The sequence below is a fragment of the Dermochelys coriacea genome, chromosome 8, assembly GCF_009764565.3.
Source record: "Dermochelys coriacea isolate rDerCor1 chromosome 8, rDerCor1.pri.v4, whole genome shotgun sequence".
In the NCBI taxonomy this organism is placed as follows: domain Eukaryota; kingdom Metazoa; phylum Chordata; order Testudines; family Dermochelyidae; genus Dermochelys; species Dermochelys coriacea.
Window position 1 is genome coordinate 66,925,722 of NC_050075.1, and position 15,964 is coordinate 66,941,685.

Here is a 15,964-nt window from a genome sequence, read left to right on the forward strand (position 1 = left end):
CAGGGAATGTTTCCTGTTACTCTCAATAGTAAGAATTTGTTTTATGCCCCAAAGCTTGAGGGTTTATATCCTTTACAAAGCTTCTGTTTGTTTTTGAAAGTATTCGTTGTTCTAACTCTGAATGTTCTTTTTATCCATGTAAATGTCTAATCTTTTTTTTTTTTTTTACTTCTTCCAAGAAGTTGATGGTAGAAGTCTGCCACTAATGACAAATCAGACTTTAGAGTCATAATGCCATACAATGTCTTTTACTTTGTGTCATTTAAATATTGTGTAGACTTTTAGCTTATAATCAACAATATAGACATGCAGCCCTGAAAATGTACCCCCTGTCTGTCAGTATTTGTGCACATTTTTTTGAAGGCTGCCTTCCAGCTGTCAAATCTTCTGAAATTGCACAATTAGAATGAGTTTGTGAAACTCCTAATGGAAGTAGTAAATATGCAGTGAAGGCTGCACCAAAGACCTGTGACTAACCCCCTTCTTAAGTGACCACTTTAGTATACCCCCAACATTATCAGGATAGTTTTATTTGGCCCTTATTTAAAGGTTACCTCTAATAGACAGCTATTTTTGCTAGATCCTTGGGTAGTTGCTTAGACAGGATTCGCTGTCCTAATAATAACAATTGATGCACTTTTAGAGTTTTTCAGCTTCAAAGCACTTAGTCCCCCTCCCTCTGCCCCCATGTTCATTAAACATCCCTGTGGAAATGGAGGCATAAAAAGATTGTGACATGTCCAAGGCCACAAGAGAATGTGTCAGCTGGAACTGGCTTTCAGGAGTTCTTTGTTCCTTCTCTGGTGCTTACATCAGGGGACTACACCACCTGTATATGCAGTTACTGATATTGGAAAAAGAAAGTTAAGCTTAAAGAACAAACAAACTCGAAGCAGATGGAAGGAAGACAAAAATGTTTCCTTTTCCTCTCCCAGGGACTCAGGGAAGTGACACTTACTTCCAGCGTCTGACTTTCCCATCCCTCCAACTATAGTAATTAATCATCAGTGCTGAAGTCTATGGTAAACTTTGAAATTTCTCCATCCAGTTCTTACATGGTTCTGTAGTTTTATTTATATTATACACTCTTCAGTACATAATGTATGTGTTCAGGAGGGAGATCAAGAACAAAGGAGTAAACCAAGTGGTGTGAGAGAGATGCAGAGAATTGCAGAGATTGTGTAGACCTACCCTTGTGGATATGACAGTTACTGGTATAAAACACCGATAATCAATGCCAACATGTAGAACTTCATAATATGTCAGAAAAGTGTTAGGGCTGTGCATTAGTGAAGAGGGAGATAGCATGAAAGGGAAGACAGAGGAAGTATTAGTGATACCTGTAAGTAGATCAGGATGTTCACATTTATAGGTAGGAAAAGGAATAGTAAAATACAGAAAGATAGAGTACACGCTACAGAAAAGGGCAGAACTAGTCTTTTGGAGAAAAGTAATAGTGTTGGTGGTTAAGAACAAAGGTGATAGTCAAAGGTGGAGGGTAGCCTGGAGACAGGCAAAGAGGTGTTGATAAGAATAGAAAGGAAGGCCTTGAAAATAGAGCATTTAAATTGTAATCCAAAATAGAGGGCAGGGAATGAGATAGATATAGAAATAGAAGCCTTAAGGTGGAATAATTGCAGAAGAAAAGAATTGGGGTGGAGTGGTGTCTATTATACAGATAGAATAGAATAGGGAAAAGAAATATATGACAAAGGCATAACCAGTTACAGGGAGAACCTGGAGATGGACAGAATCTGTTGAGCACCTTTCTGATATTCTCAAACATTAGAGTGGTTCAGGGCATGTGGGTTTGTTGGACAATTTGCAACTTCAGGTTTTTTTTCTCTGGTATTTGCATGGTAGCTTTTAAATAAGGCATCTAACCCTGTGGAACACACTTAACATTGCAAATGTTTTTAACTCTAATCTGAGACAATACTGTACAATAGACCTTTTGATCTGTCATATGCAAAGTAGGAGTTTTAAAAATGGCCCAAATACATCTTTCCTCTAAAAGAGCTACTATAGTATATAGTATAAGTGATGGGCATTTTAGAAAACTGTAATAATTTACATGATAGAACATATTTTGTTTTTCTGGTTGTAAGTTGAAATGTTTTTTTATTTTTGGTTTATTTACTTTTTATTTGAAACATTTATATATCTGCAGTTAGTGAGGAAGCTGAAGATCCTGTGGTGACACCATCTGCTTACTTGGAGAATGTGTACTGAGAAGCGAGGCATGTGGTGATTATACATTATAATGCATGATGAGTTCTGCATTTAAATTATTTTTCGTGTGTTAAGAAATTGAGTTTTCTGTGGCTCGGCTTGTTTTCACTGCCGTGCTACATCAGCGCCATTGGTACCACTGCATCAATGCAGTGTTGCACATCTGGTGAAGACACACTACGTCGACCTGAGAGTGCTCTCCCGTCAACATAATTACTCCACCTTAACAAGAGGCGAAGTTATGTTGGCGGGAGAGCATCTCCTGCCGACTTAATGCAGTGAACACACTGCTTGAAGTTGATGTAATTTATGTTGCTTAGGGTGTGTCCCTCCCCCCCCAGCAATGTAAGTTCCATCGACTTAAGCGGTAGTGTAGACAAGCTGTCAGTTAGATTTTTAGTGCTGTTTTACTAGGGTTGTCTCATCTCACTGCATGAAATGATTCTAGCTTTTTATCACCTTGGACTTCTCACTTTCCTGATATGATCAGTGAAATCTTATGAGGCTTATATTAATCCTAGGAGAAGGATGCTCAATGGTATTTTGCTTGAGGCTCCAGGAACAGACGTCCCACCATAACAGGAAATTTAGTGGTCCTGCAATCTCATTTATAGAGTCAATGATTTCTGAAGATGTGGGTGGTGGGTATTTGGAATTGTCTCTCTTATCTTGGAGCTTGCTATTTTGGTTTGTTACACAAATACAAACTGTTGCCATTTGTGAGACATAATTGGCGGATTTTAGTTTTGTACGATTTATTTTTATTTATTCTGTGTAATGTTCAGTGGGTGCATATTATACACATTTTGACTGGCTCAGGAGGAAATACTAGTGCAATATTTCTATGGAGGGTAATTACTAAGACAATAGTATATTGCACTAAGCCAAAGGTCAGTATGTGGTCACGAGTAGGGATAGATGAGGTTGCTCTTTCTGAGAGATTCCAAAGGGTAATATTGAGGAATTGCTCACCTGTGGTGGTTCTACAGGGTTCCTTTCTGTGGCCCCATCCTGTTCAATGTGTCTGTAGAGCTGTTAGGAGGATTGCTGAGTAAATGTGGGCTGTGGTATCCTTATAAAGCCAAGCTTTCTATATCTTCCTCATCTAACTTAGTCAGTACTGTTGAATGAGTTACCCAGTGCCTATTGGAGATTGAGGTTTGATTGAGTGTAAGGGTATGTCTACACTACGAAATTAGGTCGAATTTATAGAAGTTGGTTTTGTAGAAAGCGTTTTTATACAGTCGAGTGTGTGTGTCCCCACACAAATGTTCTAAGTGCATGTAGTCGGTGGACTGTGTCCACAGTACTGAGGCAACTGTCGACTTCTGGAGCTTTGCACTGTGGGTAGCTATTCCACAGTTCCCACCGTCTCCACCGCCCATTTGAATTCTGGATAGAAATCCCAGGGCCTGATGGGGCTAAAACATTGTCGCGGATGGTTCTGGGTACGTATCGTCAGGCCCCCGTTCCCTCCCTCCCTCCGTAAAAGCAAGGGCAGACAATTGTTTTGCACCTTTTTTCTTGAGTTACCTGTGCAGACACCATACCACGGCAAGCATGAAGCCCGCTCAGCTAACCGTCACTGTATGTCTCCTGGGTGCTGGCGGACATGGTACTGCATTGCTACACAGCAGCAGTTTATTGTCTTTTGGCAGCAGACAGTGCAGTATGACTGGTAGCCGTCGTCGACTTAGTCCTGGGTGCTCTTTTAACCAGGCGCCTGGGCAAACATGGGAGTGACTCAGCCAGGTCATTTCCCTTGTTTCATCTCATGGCGATGAGTCCTACCGGCAAAGCACTGTCTTTTAATTTGCAGCCAGCAGAAGACGATGGCCAGTAGTTATACTGCACCGTCTTCTGCCGAGCACCGAGGAGATGACGATGGCTAGCGGTCGTACTGTACAGTCTGCTGCCAGCATGATGTATAAAGATAGATGAAGTGGCTCAAAACAAGAAATAGACCAGATTTGTTTTGTATTCATTTTCTCCTCCCTCCCTCTGTGAAATTGACGGCCTGCTAAACCCAGTTTTGAGTTCTATCCTTGAGGCGGCCATTCAGTTTCTCGCAAAGCCACCCCCTTTCTTGATTTTAATTCCCTGTAAGCCAACCCTGTAAGCCATGTCGTCAGTCTCCCCTCCCTCCGTCAGGACAACAGCAGACAATCGTTCCGTGCCTTTGTTCTGTGCAGACGCCATACCATGGCAAGCATGGAGCCTGCTCAGATCACTTTGGCAATTAGGAGCATATTAAACACCACACGCATTATCCAGCAGTATATGCAGCACCAGAACCTGGCAAAGCAAAACCGGGCGAGTAGGCGACATCAGCGTGGTGACAAGAGTGATGAGTATATGGACACAGACTTCTCTCAAAGCATGGGCCCTGCCAATGTCGGCATCATGGTGCTAATGGGGCAGGTTCATGCGGTGGAACGCCGATTCTGGGCTCGGGAAACAAGCACAGACTGGTGAGACCGCATAGTGTTGCAGGCCTGGGACGATTCCCAGTGGCTGTGAAACTTTCGCATGTGTAAGGGCACTTTCATGGAACTTTGTGACTTGCTTTCCCCTGCCCTGAGGCACAAGAATACCAAGATGAGAGCAGCCCTCACAGTTGAGAAGAGAGTGGCAATAACCCTGTGGAAGCTTGCAACGCCAGACAGCTACCGGTCAGTCGGGAATCAATTGGGAGTGGGCAAATCTACTGTGGGGGCTACTGTGATGCAAGTAGCCAATGCAATCAAAGATCTGCTGATATCAAGGGTAGTGACCCTGGGAAATGTGCAGGTCATACTGGATGGCTTTGTTGCAATGGGATTCCCTAACTGTGGTGGGGCCATAGACGGAACCCATATCCCTATCTTGGCACAGGAGCACCAAGCCAGCGAGTACATAAACCGTAAGGGGTACTTTTCAATAGTGCTGCAAGCACTGGTGGATCACAAGGAACGTTTCACCAACATCAAGGTGGGATGTCCAGGAAAGGTACATGACGTTCGCATCTTCAGGAACTCTGGTCTGTTTCAAAAGCTGCAGGAAGGGACTTTATTCCCAGACCAGAAAATAACCGTTGGGGATGTTGAAATGCCTATAGTTATCCTTCGGGACTCAGCCTACCCCTTAAAGCCATACATAGGCAGCCTGGAGAGTAGTCAGGAGCTGTTCAACTACAGGCTGAGCAAGTGCAGAATGGTGGTAGAATGTGCATTTGGATGTTTAAAAGCGCGCTGGTGCAGTTTACTGACTCGGTTAGACCTCAGCAAAACCAATATTCCCACTGTTATTACTGCTTGCTGTGCGCTCCACAATATCTGTGAGAGTAAGGGGGAGACGTTTATGGCAGGGTGGGAGGTTGAGGCAAATCACCTGGCCGCTGGTTACGCAGAGCCAGACACCAGGGTGATTAGAAGAGCACAGGAGGGTGCGGTGTGCATCAGAGAAGCTTTGAAAACCAGTTTCATGACTGGCCAGGCTATGGTGTGAAAGTTCTGTTTGTTTCTCCTTGATGAAATCCCCCGCCCCTTGGTTCACTCTACTTCCCTGTAAGCTAACCACCCTCCCCACCTCCCTTCGATCACCGCTTGCAGAGGCAATGAAGTCATTGTTGCTTCACATTCATGCATTCTTTATTAATTCATCACACAAATAGGGGGATAATTACCAAGGTAGCCCAGGAGGGGTGGTGGAGGAGGGAAGAACAAGGCCACACAGCACTTTAAAAGTTTAAAACTTATTGAATGCCAGCCTTCTGTTACTTGGGCAATCCTCTGGGGTGGAGTGGCTGGGTGGCCGGAGGCCCCCCCCACCGCGTTCTTGGGCGTCTGGGTGAGGAGGCTATGGAACTTGGGGAGGAGGGTGGTTGGTTACACAGGGGCTGTAGCGGCGGTCTGTGCTCCTGCTGCCTTTCTTGCAGCTCAACCACACGCTGGAGCATATTAGTTTGATCCTCCAGCAGCCTCAGCATTGCATCCTGCCTCCTCTCATCACACTGCTGCCACCTTTCAGCTTTAGCCCTCTCTTCAGCCCGCCACCTCTCCTCTCCCGGTCATTTTGTGCTTTCCTGCACTCTGACATTGTCTGCCTCCACGCATTTGTCAGTGCTCTGTCAGTGTGGGAGGACAGCATGAGCTCAGAGAACGTTTCATCGCGAGTGCGGTTTTTTTGCCTTCTAATCTTCTCTAGCCTCTGGGAAGGAGAAGAACCTGTGATCCTTGAAACACATGCAGCTGGTGGAGGAAAAAAAAAGGGACAGTGGTATTTAAAAAGACACATTTTTATAGAATAATGGGTACACTCTCTTTCACAGTAAACCTGGGAGATTTTCACAAATGTTTTGGCATTTCGAAAACTGGAACGTAGTTCTGATAGCATGGATTCCTCTCCCCATAGAGCGATCAGATCCTGTATCTCCCGTTCGGTCCATGATGGAGCTCTTTTGCGATTCTGGGAGTCCATCATGGTCATCTCTGCTGATGAGCTCTGCATGGTCATCTCTGCTGATGAGCTCTGCATGGTCACCTGCAGCTTGCCATGCTGGCCAAACAGGAAATTGAAATTCAAAAGTTCGCGGGCCTTTTCCTGTCTACCTGGTCAGTGCACCTGAGTTGAGAGTGCTGTCCAGAGCGGTCACAATGGAGCACTCTGGGATAGCTCCCGGAGGCCAATACCATCTAATTGTGTCCACAGTACCCCAAATTCGACCCAGCAAAACCGATTTCAGCGCTAATCCCCTTGTTGGGGGTGGAGTAAGGAAATCGATTTTAAGAGCCCTTTAAGTCGGAAAAAAGGGCTTCGTCATGTGGACAGGTGCAGGGTTACATCGATTTAACGCTCTTAAATTCGACCTCAACGCCTAGTGTAGAGCAGGGCTAATTTGGTTAAGGCTCATTCCAGACAAGAATGATGTACTGCTTGTAGGCTGTAGCATGTGCCAAGAGCATGTGGACAGATGCATTTCAGAAATCAAATCAAGTGAATACATGCACAAGTTGCAAGAACTAATGGCATCTGGGACCAAGAACTTTTTTTCTGTTGTCCCCTTAAAAATATTTCTTCTTTGAGTTTTATAAACTTTTGTTATGTTTTTTCTTAATAGTATTCCTGGGTTCCCTGCCCTTAGGAGAGTAGCAGAAGGTTTATTCTGGGTTTTCCCTCCCCTAACCTAAAGCAGTGAAAAAAGAAAAGGAGTACTTGTGGCACCTTAGAGACTAACAAATTTATTAGAGCATAAGCTTTCGTGAGCTACAGCTCACTTCATCGGATGCATTTGGTGGAAAAAACAGAGGAGTGAGCTGTAGCTCACGAAAGCTTATGCTCTAATAAATTTGTTAGTCTCTAAGGTGCCACAAGTACTCCTTTTCTTTTTGCGAATACAGACTAACACGGCTGCTACTCTGAAACCTAAAGCAGTGAGGCAGTAGAGTAGTTGTAAGGGAATGGGGGCCAAAACCTAATTTCAAATTAGTTATACATATTGCCTTTTAATAACATTTTAGTATAACATTGAAGGGGTCAGATAGCTCCTTACTGCCTTTTTACCGCTTCAGTTTTTTGCTGTTGCAGTATTTGAGAATGCTTTTCAATTTATGCCGGGAACTGGTAAATACCTTTTTAGGTGTGTTTAATTTTTCCTCCAGGGCAGATTGGAAGAGGCCCTGGAGGTTTTTCACCTTCCTTTGTAGTATGGGGCACGGGTCACTTGAGGGAGGATTCTCTGCACCTTGAAGTCTTTAAACCACAATTTGAGGACTTCAGTAGCTCAGACATAGGTGAGATTTTTCGTAGGAGTGGGTGGGTGAGATTCTGTGGCCTGCGTTGTGCAGGAGGTCAGACTAGATGATCAGAATGGTCCCTTCTGATCTCATTATCTATGATAATCTGTGAATTCATACTGCTACTCTGAGAAGAGAGAGCTAACTTACAAGTTCCCCATGTTAGCATTCATACTCAGTGAATGCATGCTAAAGATCATCCAGACAAAGGCTATTTGGTTTCTTAACAAATGGAAAAAGAAAGCTGAATGTATTTTTTTAATATGATGATTGGCACTATTGCATATAGCTTGGAAACATTAAGGTGAAACTCAGTGTTTTGCTTTTATTTTAATTGTGCAGCATTAATGGTAAGCACTCATACTGTGCTATTGAAATGGAGGCCATTAAAGTACCCAGATTTCACAATGTGATAAGAAAAGGGTAGGTCTGTCTAGACTCATAGACTTTAAGATCTGAAGGGACCATCATGATCATCTACTCTGACCTCCTGCACACTGCAGGCCAAAGAACCTAACTCACCCAGTCCTGTAATAGACCCCTAATCTCTGGCTGAGTTACTGAAGTCCTCAAATCCTGGATTAAAGACTTCAAGTTACAGAGAATCCACCATTTACACTAATTTAAACCTGCAAGTGACCCGTGCCGCATGCTGCAGAGGAAGGCAAAAAACCCACAGGGTCTCTGCCAATCTGAAAGGGAAAATTCCTTCCTGGCCCCAGAGATGGTGACCAGTTAGGGATACAGGTATAGGTTTAAGCAATTACGGTAAAAGCAATTTTATTAGGGTTTCATCAGCTTCCTCTGATAGAAGAAACAAGTCAGTTGTACTTGTATTACCACATTCAGTTCCAGAAAAATTGGCAGCTGGTGCAAGTGCAGGGACAAGGATCAATGTGCTATGTAATAGTTGGCTAAACCCCAGAGAATGTTGTGAGACGTAGAAAATGTAGATACTGTAGACAGTGCATGTCCAGTGCCGGTGGGTTTTAACTTACAACTGTGCTGCAAGTCTTCTAATGGTATTTGTCTTTCAGACATGGGAATTCCCTTTGGGTTATAGTACAGATTAGGTTTTTATAAAAAACTATTGAAAATACCAAAAATCTTCACTTTTGTTAGTTTGTGGAAATTTGTGTTGGGTCCGACAGATCTTCTGTGATTGCTGGGAGCTTGTCCCATGAATACAGGTCTTGGGCAAAGACCAATTCTTGATATGATGCAAAAAAAAAATTTTCCAACTTTGATTTAAGAAGCTACGTTCACTCCTAACCGTAATCGTCTTTAACCCACAGCCCCCAGTCAAAAATGAGATTCCCTACCTCTCCTTCCCCATTGCTCCCAAAACCGGAAACCATCTACGTGAATGTAGATGTCTACAATATGCAGTTTGGGTACATAAAAACATAGAAGATATTTGGAACGTAGAACATGTCTGATATCTACTGGTTTGTACCAATAAGCAGCCTGCATATTTAGAAGTGAAATATCAATAGGTAATGTTGACTATTATGTGGGGATTTAGAAAATGTTACACATCCCAACATTTCAGTAAAACAACATGTGGGCCTTGTAAAACAAAATGGAGTTATGAATAAAATCCAACTAAATATCATATAAGCAGAAATCTAACATGCCCAGGTGTGATGCCTACCCCATGCCGATGATGAAAGGGTTAATATGGGTTGATGAGCATGGGCCAGGTGTAATTAATGATGTGACCCAGCTGGGGACTGACTGAATGTTGTTAACAGAAGAAATTTAGCGCAGCAGGAAGCTGCAGGGAGAAACTCTGCAGTCACTCTCCCGATACTAGGGAACAGAAGGGCTCTGGCAGGGTGAGGAGAAAGCCCAGGGAAATGCTTGGTAGGAAGAAGTCCAGAGAGGTGGCAGAAAGAGTCTGGTGGAGTGAACTTTACCTTTGTGTTCTAGTGTCCCTGGACTGGAACCCCATGAGAAGGGCAGGGCAGGCCTGGATTCCCCTACCAGCCATCAGGGAAGGTGACGTGAAGCCTCTGACGTAAGCCAATAAGGACTTTTGAGATCCCTGAGAAACAAGTGTATAGACCTGGGCCGAGAATTGAGGGTGGGAGACCAAATGGAGGGATCAGATATTTGTTTTTGCTACACCTTCTGTTAATTTGGAAGGAGTGGGACTAAATGTGACTCATTGGAGGGCTGAGTCACAAGATGAGGCAGACCACTGAAGGGCCGGAGCAGCTGTTGGCTGGGGGCATGAGATGAAGAGAGCATGCTACACCACACCAAGCTATGAGGGGATGCTCCAGCAGTAAGTGCACTCTTGTACTCCAGGAAACAGTCACAACAACTGAAATAAATGTGGCAGTGCCCCTAAGTGGCATGCCTTACCAACAGACTTAGAGGTGTTTCATATTGTAGCTGTTGTCTTTTTTTACTTCTCTTTCCTTTGGTCATCAGAGCATCTTGAATGCTAATTTATTAAAGATATTCCAGTCATGGACAGTCTGATTAAATCAGGTGAATTACAGGGGTACTTTGAAAGTAAGCAATATTCAGGCTAGTGCTAATGTCCATCATCTGAAATGAAATGTGAGTGATTAGAAACCCTGCATTGGAATCAATAAAAATATATCCTAGCAGAAAATCAATGCATATTATAGATATGCCTTTTAAAAAAGCATTCCCCACATCATAGCTTAAAGACACAAGATCAGTGGATAGTAATCAATAAGTTGGTTTAAAGTGCTGTTTCATAAATGCTTTTACCTGGAAGCATCTTAATGCCTAAGAAATGTGGCCTTTTTTCCCCTCTTCTGTTGAGTTTTTCTTCCTAATCTTCCTACCATTGATTCAGGTCTCTCCTATTCCTGCTGCTACTTTCCATTGCATCTATTTTTAATTTCTTCCCTAGACCATTGTTCCTGACATGATTCTCATTATCTATCTTCCCTTTCCTTTCCCATTCTCTCACTTCTGATTCTTCTTTGTTTTCCTTTTCTTTCTCCTTCCTCCCCTGTCTTGCAGCTGCTTCCATTCTTTCCTTTTCTTGTTTTCTTCCTTCCCTTTGTCTTCATCCCCCTTTCTTAGCTGTTTGTAAACCACTTTGGGATCCTCAGAAGAAAGGTGCTTTAGAAGTGCAAATACAGGATGAAGCTGTAGATAATTAATAATCTATCAGAAAAGGTAACTAAATACAGTATGTGAAACCTACTGGCTATTGGGTCAGCTCTAATGAGATAATGCAGTTTAGTAATGCTCTTGTATAATGTGAGGTAGCACAGTTCAGTGATATTCTTCCAACATTTTAACAAAGGGCTCTCTCAAAAATTCTCCTTTGTCCTAGGATACGTTCCAGAACCTCAGCGCCACCCAGTTCCCTTCATGCCCATTACTTCCTTAATACAACAAAGTCTCATGAGAGAGACTATGGTCTGGACCTCCCTATCCACTTAGTGACTGCTCACCCTCCCCTGGGCTGCCTCTCCTGTTCCTCCAGTTGCAGTGAGTTCTCTGGAAAAGAAGGTTCCCTACTGCTTCAGGGATTCCTATGACTCCATGACTGAAAAGATGAAGGTGTGTGTGTGTGTGTGTGTGTGTGTGTGATGCTTTTCATCAAATGTTTCTGTGACTGGTGATACACTGGTTCCTCTAGCCATGCTTGAGGTTATAGCAGCGGTTCTCAAACTTCATTGCATCGCGACCCCCTTCTGACAATAAAAACTACTATACGACCTTGGGGGGTAGGGCAGGGAAAACTGTAGTCAGAGCCCACCTGAGCCCTGTCATCCTGGGCGGTGTGACCAAAACCAAAGCCTGAATCCTACCGTCCTGGGCGGAGGGCCAGACCCCAAACCCAAGCTCCACTGCCCCGGGGGGCAGGATGAAGGGGGAGGGCTGGCAAAGTCGAAGCCCAATGGCTTCAGCCCTCGGCAGGGGGGTCCTGTAACCTGAGCCTTGCCACCCAGGGCTGAAGCCCTGGACCCCAGCAAGTCTAACTCTAGCCCTGGTGACCCCATTAAAATGGGGTCCTGACCCACAGTTTGAGAACCACTGGGCTATAGGAACAAAGATGACAGAGAGACTTTCAAATCCCCCCTTGCTTTTCCAGCATCCTGGCATCAGTGCAGTGAAGGAGAAAGCCTCCTGCAGAAGTGGAAAGGGAGTTGTTAGCTTTCTCTGACCCATGTTGCTCTGTGTTCTCCCATCAATGCTGTCTACAGCTCTGTACCCTACTAATGTGCCTCTTGTCCATCTGCAAGAAGTATGACAGATGATCAGTTCTCATCTTCTTGGTGCTGGAACAGAGCAATGAGAACAACAAAGGCATTTAAACAAGAATCTCCCCAAAGCTCTGTCCATAGTGTCCCAGACAAAATTGACGGTTAGCTTATTATGAATCATCTGGAGGTCTTTGCCTGGGGTGTTTAATTCCTACATACCCTGAGAGTGTGAGATTTCAGGAATATTTATTATTAGTAGTACTAGTAACAATATTTTCATAGATTTAAAGTAAAATAAAATAATGTTTTACAAACATCAGCTGTACATGTGTGCTCACAACTGGTAAGTTGTTAATACAATACAGAACTCCCAAGTTATTATCTCTGCTAGACTTCCCAGTCTATAACATCCTCTCTGGATTTGCCTCTTGGATTGCATGTTCTGTGGGGCAGGGACTACTTGTTTTTGTGTGTTTTATGGCACTGGCACTTTATTAGTACTTTATTAGTTGTACATTTTATTGTTTGAAAATAAAATGATTCACTTTCACATCATGAGTCTTCAGCTATGGAAGGTGTAAAAAAAATGCTGTCTTCAACCATCTGATTAGCTGCGACTGAGTCTAACCCTTCCAGCCCTCATTACCAACTGTGCATATATCTATAACAAGACTGATACGCCAACAGGGAAACATTCAAAACATCCCCCTTCAGGAGTGGGGGTGGGTGTGTTCAATTTTTCATCCAGTAGAAACTGCAAGCTTAAGGATTCTGTGTGAGCTGTATAACTTGTCAATGAGGCTGAAGATGCTGCTTCCACAGCATTTGTAGTCCTAGCATCTCACAGAACAAGGAAGCAAATTTGGAATGCAGTGTTGGATCCGCAGGATGGTGTGTGCAATGTGCTTTTACTAGATTACCAAGCCAGCATGTTCCCAGGTCCTTTTAAGGGCATTAACAAGCCAGTAAATTATATTGAAGTTGGAAAACAAGTAATGATCATAGGTTAAGTTGCATTGTGGCGCCTCTGTGATCCAGAAACAACATATTTGGACATGGCCATATGTGCTCACTCCCCTCACCAAAAACACACTCGCACCCTCCTGAAAACTATTTGTTCTCTTTTAATTTCCCCTTGGCTCTCTCCTTGCCCCCGTCCCCCAATAAAAACCTAGATTTTGGGATCCTCATTTGGTGACAGAATTGCTAAAATCCCATTTTTGACACTTCAGTGTTGCGATTTTTCCTCTTGCTGGCTCAGGAAAAGGCATTAATAGGTTCTGAATTAAGACTTCATCAGAAGTCCCTATTTGGTTCATTTAGAACAGCTATCTTTATTGAATGTAGTGACAATTACAGCTGTTGGCAGAGCAGAACTAATTTAATCTGTTTTGGCTGCTGAAATTTGTGAAGGAGCGAAGAATGATTTCTGGGAAAAATTGTTAACCCTGAACACACAATCCTGTAAGTTTCGGAATGTGTTGTCATCCCCTTATTGCTAAATAGCAAATATCCTGATGTTAATGAATATGCAGATTTTTTTTAAAAGAACATATCCAGTAGTGGGAGTGCAACATATTGTATTTTGGGAACCCTGGGTTTGAATGACAATTATGCATGTTATACCATTATAATTTTAGAGAAGATGAGCACTGCATGTGTGGGAAGCTACATCTAGGGGGATTGTCTCTTTGAATACTGTAAGGATCTGACTTTCTTCCTTTTTGGAAGGGTGTGGGTGTGGGTGGAAAAAGGTTAACGCAAGTAGACAGACCCAAGCATTCATTGATTGTTGTATAAGGTATATGTAGATAGTACATACCCAGAGGTGAAAGTAAGCCGGTACGCCCTGGTACGGTGTACCGGTAAGAGTCACTGCACCGTACCGGGACCAGCTTTCCCAGATGGCAATTTAAAGCCCGGGGTAGCGATGGCGGGGCTGCGGCGGGGAATTAAAAGGCCCTGGAGCTCTAACCACTGCTACCACCCAGGGCCTTTAAATCCCCGCCAGAGCCCCACCGCTGCTACCCCAGGGCTCAGGCAGCAGGGCTCGGCAGAGATTTAAAGGGCTTGGGGCTCCAGTAGCTGCTACCGCCCCGGCCCTTTAAATCCCCTCCGGAGCCCGCTGCCACTGCCCCAGGGCTTGGGCAGCAGGGCTCCGGAGGAGATTTAAAGGGCCGGGGTGGTAGTGGCGGCTGGAGCCCCGGGGCTCTTTAAATCCCTGATGGAGCCCGGCCGCCGCTACCCCAGGGCTCAGGCAGCAGGGCTCAGGTGGGGATTTAAAGGGCTTGGGGCTCTGGCACTTGCTACCACAGCAGAGCCCCAGGCCCTTTAAAGCTCTTCCAGAGCCCCAGGGTTAGCGGTGGCAGCTGGGAGCCCCCAGGGCTCCTCAGTGATTTAAAGGGCCTGGGGCTCCGCTGCGGTAGCAGCAGCTGGAGCCCTGGGCCCTTTAAATCGCCCCTAAGCCCCGGGGTTCCCAGCCGCCTCTGCAGGGCTCCGGGCCCTGGGGCTCCCAGTCGCTACTACCACAGCTGGAGCCCTGGCCCTTTAAATCAAGATTTAAAGAGCCTGGGAATTTAAGGCCCCGCCTCTTCTGGTTAAGGTCACACCTCTTCCAGTTGAGGCCACCCCCTCTTCTCAGGACTCTGGCATACCAGTAAGTCCTCTAACTTAATTTCACCCCTGTACATACCTTTTATTTTTCCTTACAGAGTCACATTATAACTTTCCTAAGCTTGTCATGGAACAGCTTCACTTAAAAAACTGGGACTTTCTTTGTGTGCAGGTCATCACGGAATATTCATTACATTTGTATAAGAGGTGACAGCTTTGTTGCCACAGAACGAAATGTGAGGTTTACAGGCCCTAGTCTAAGATTTAGATTTAGCGGGATTAAAAAAAGGATTAGACATTTATATACATAGTAAGAGTCTTCAGAGTTGGACTTGTTATAACAAATTTTAAAACAAACAAGCAAGAGGAGAGAGAGAAACCTTCAAGCCTCAGGGAATAAACCAGATTCTTAGGAGGAGACTTTCCCTCGAATCAGGTTATTCTGTTGCAGGGTTTCTTTCTCTGCAGCAGCACAGACTGGCCAGACATGATGACAGGATACAGAACTATATGTGGCACTGGCCTGATCCAGTATGGCAATTTCTGTGTTCCTGTTCTTCCCTAAGACATACAATTGCACACCTGCTCCTTTCCTTGTTCCTTCTTGGTCCCATAAAGTGGGAGTAAAAATGATGTCTTTCTACCTAATCTCTTTGGGAGCACACCAGAAATGGACTTTTCCTACTTAGAGAAGATCAAGCAGCTTGCCAAGTTCTGCAGCAAGAGTTGAGAACTTGGAAAGCAGAAAGACATGTCTTATCCATGATCAGTTCCTCTCTAGTGTGCCTCTCTCCTCTTTTGGCGTAATTCTACTTTCCTAAGAATTATAAAAAGGTGCAGTTAGGAGAATCACTTTCTCCTCCAACTGCCACTTCACTGGTCTTGCTTATCTGAGTAGTGGTTCTCATCATATGTACGTGACATCACTTTTTAAAAAACAAATTACCAGACTTTCTAAAACTCATTGACAATGGCCAGTTTTTTTTATCCAATCACTTTGTCATCTATACGGATTGTTTGAATCTCTTGCCTTTGGTCTAGAGTTTTTCTTATCTAAAATGCTGATTCTTACATCAGAACCCACGGTTGTGTGGATACACTTGTAGACTTTTTAAACCACAGCTAAAAAGCTTGTAGGCAAGG

General features: G+C 44.0%; 1 protein-coding gene across 3 annotated transcripts in view; it reads left to right on the forward strand.

The window, feature by feature from the left end:
• The window catches only part of VAV3 (vav guanine nucleotide exchange factor 3), a 255,820-nt gene that overhangs the window by 32,727 nt on the left and 207,129 nt on the right, over positions 1–15,964 (forward strand). Inside the window, exons 1-2 of one of the 3 annotated variants that reach the window (XM_038412019.2) lie at positions 9,865–10,026; positions 11,332–11,561. The exons of the other annotated variants lie outside the window; for them this stretch is intronic. Of the exons in view, the coding sequence (XP_038267947.1) occupies positions 11,544–11,561 (18 nt within the window). The 5' untranslated portion in view covers positions 9,865–10,026; positions 11,332–11,543. Of the gene's footprint in view, positions 1–9,864; positions 10,027–11,331; positions 11,562–15,964 lie in introns of those variants that run through there. 3 annotated transcript variants of the gene reach the window in all.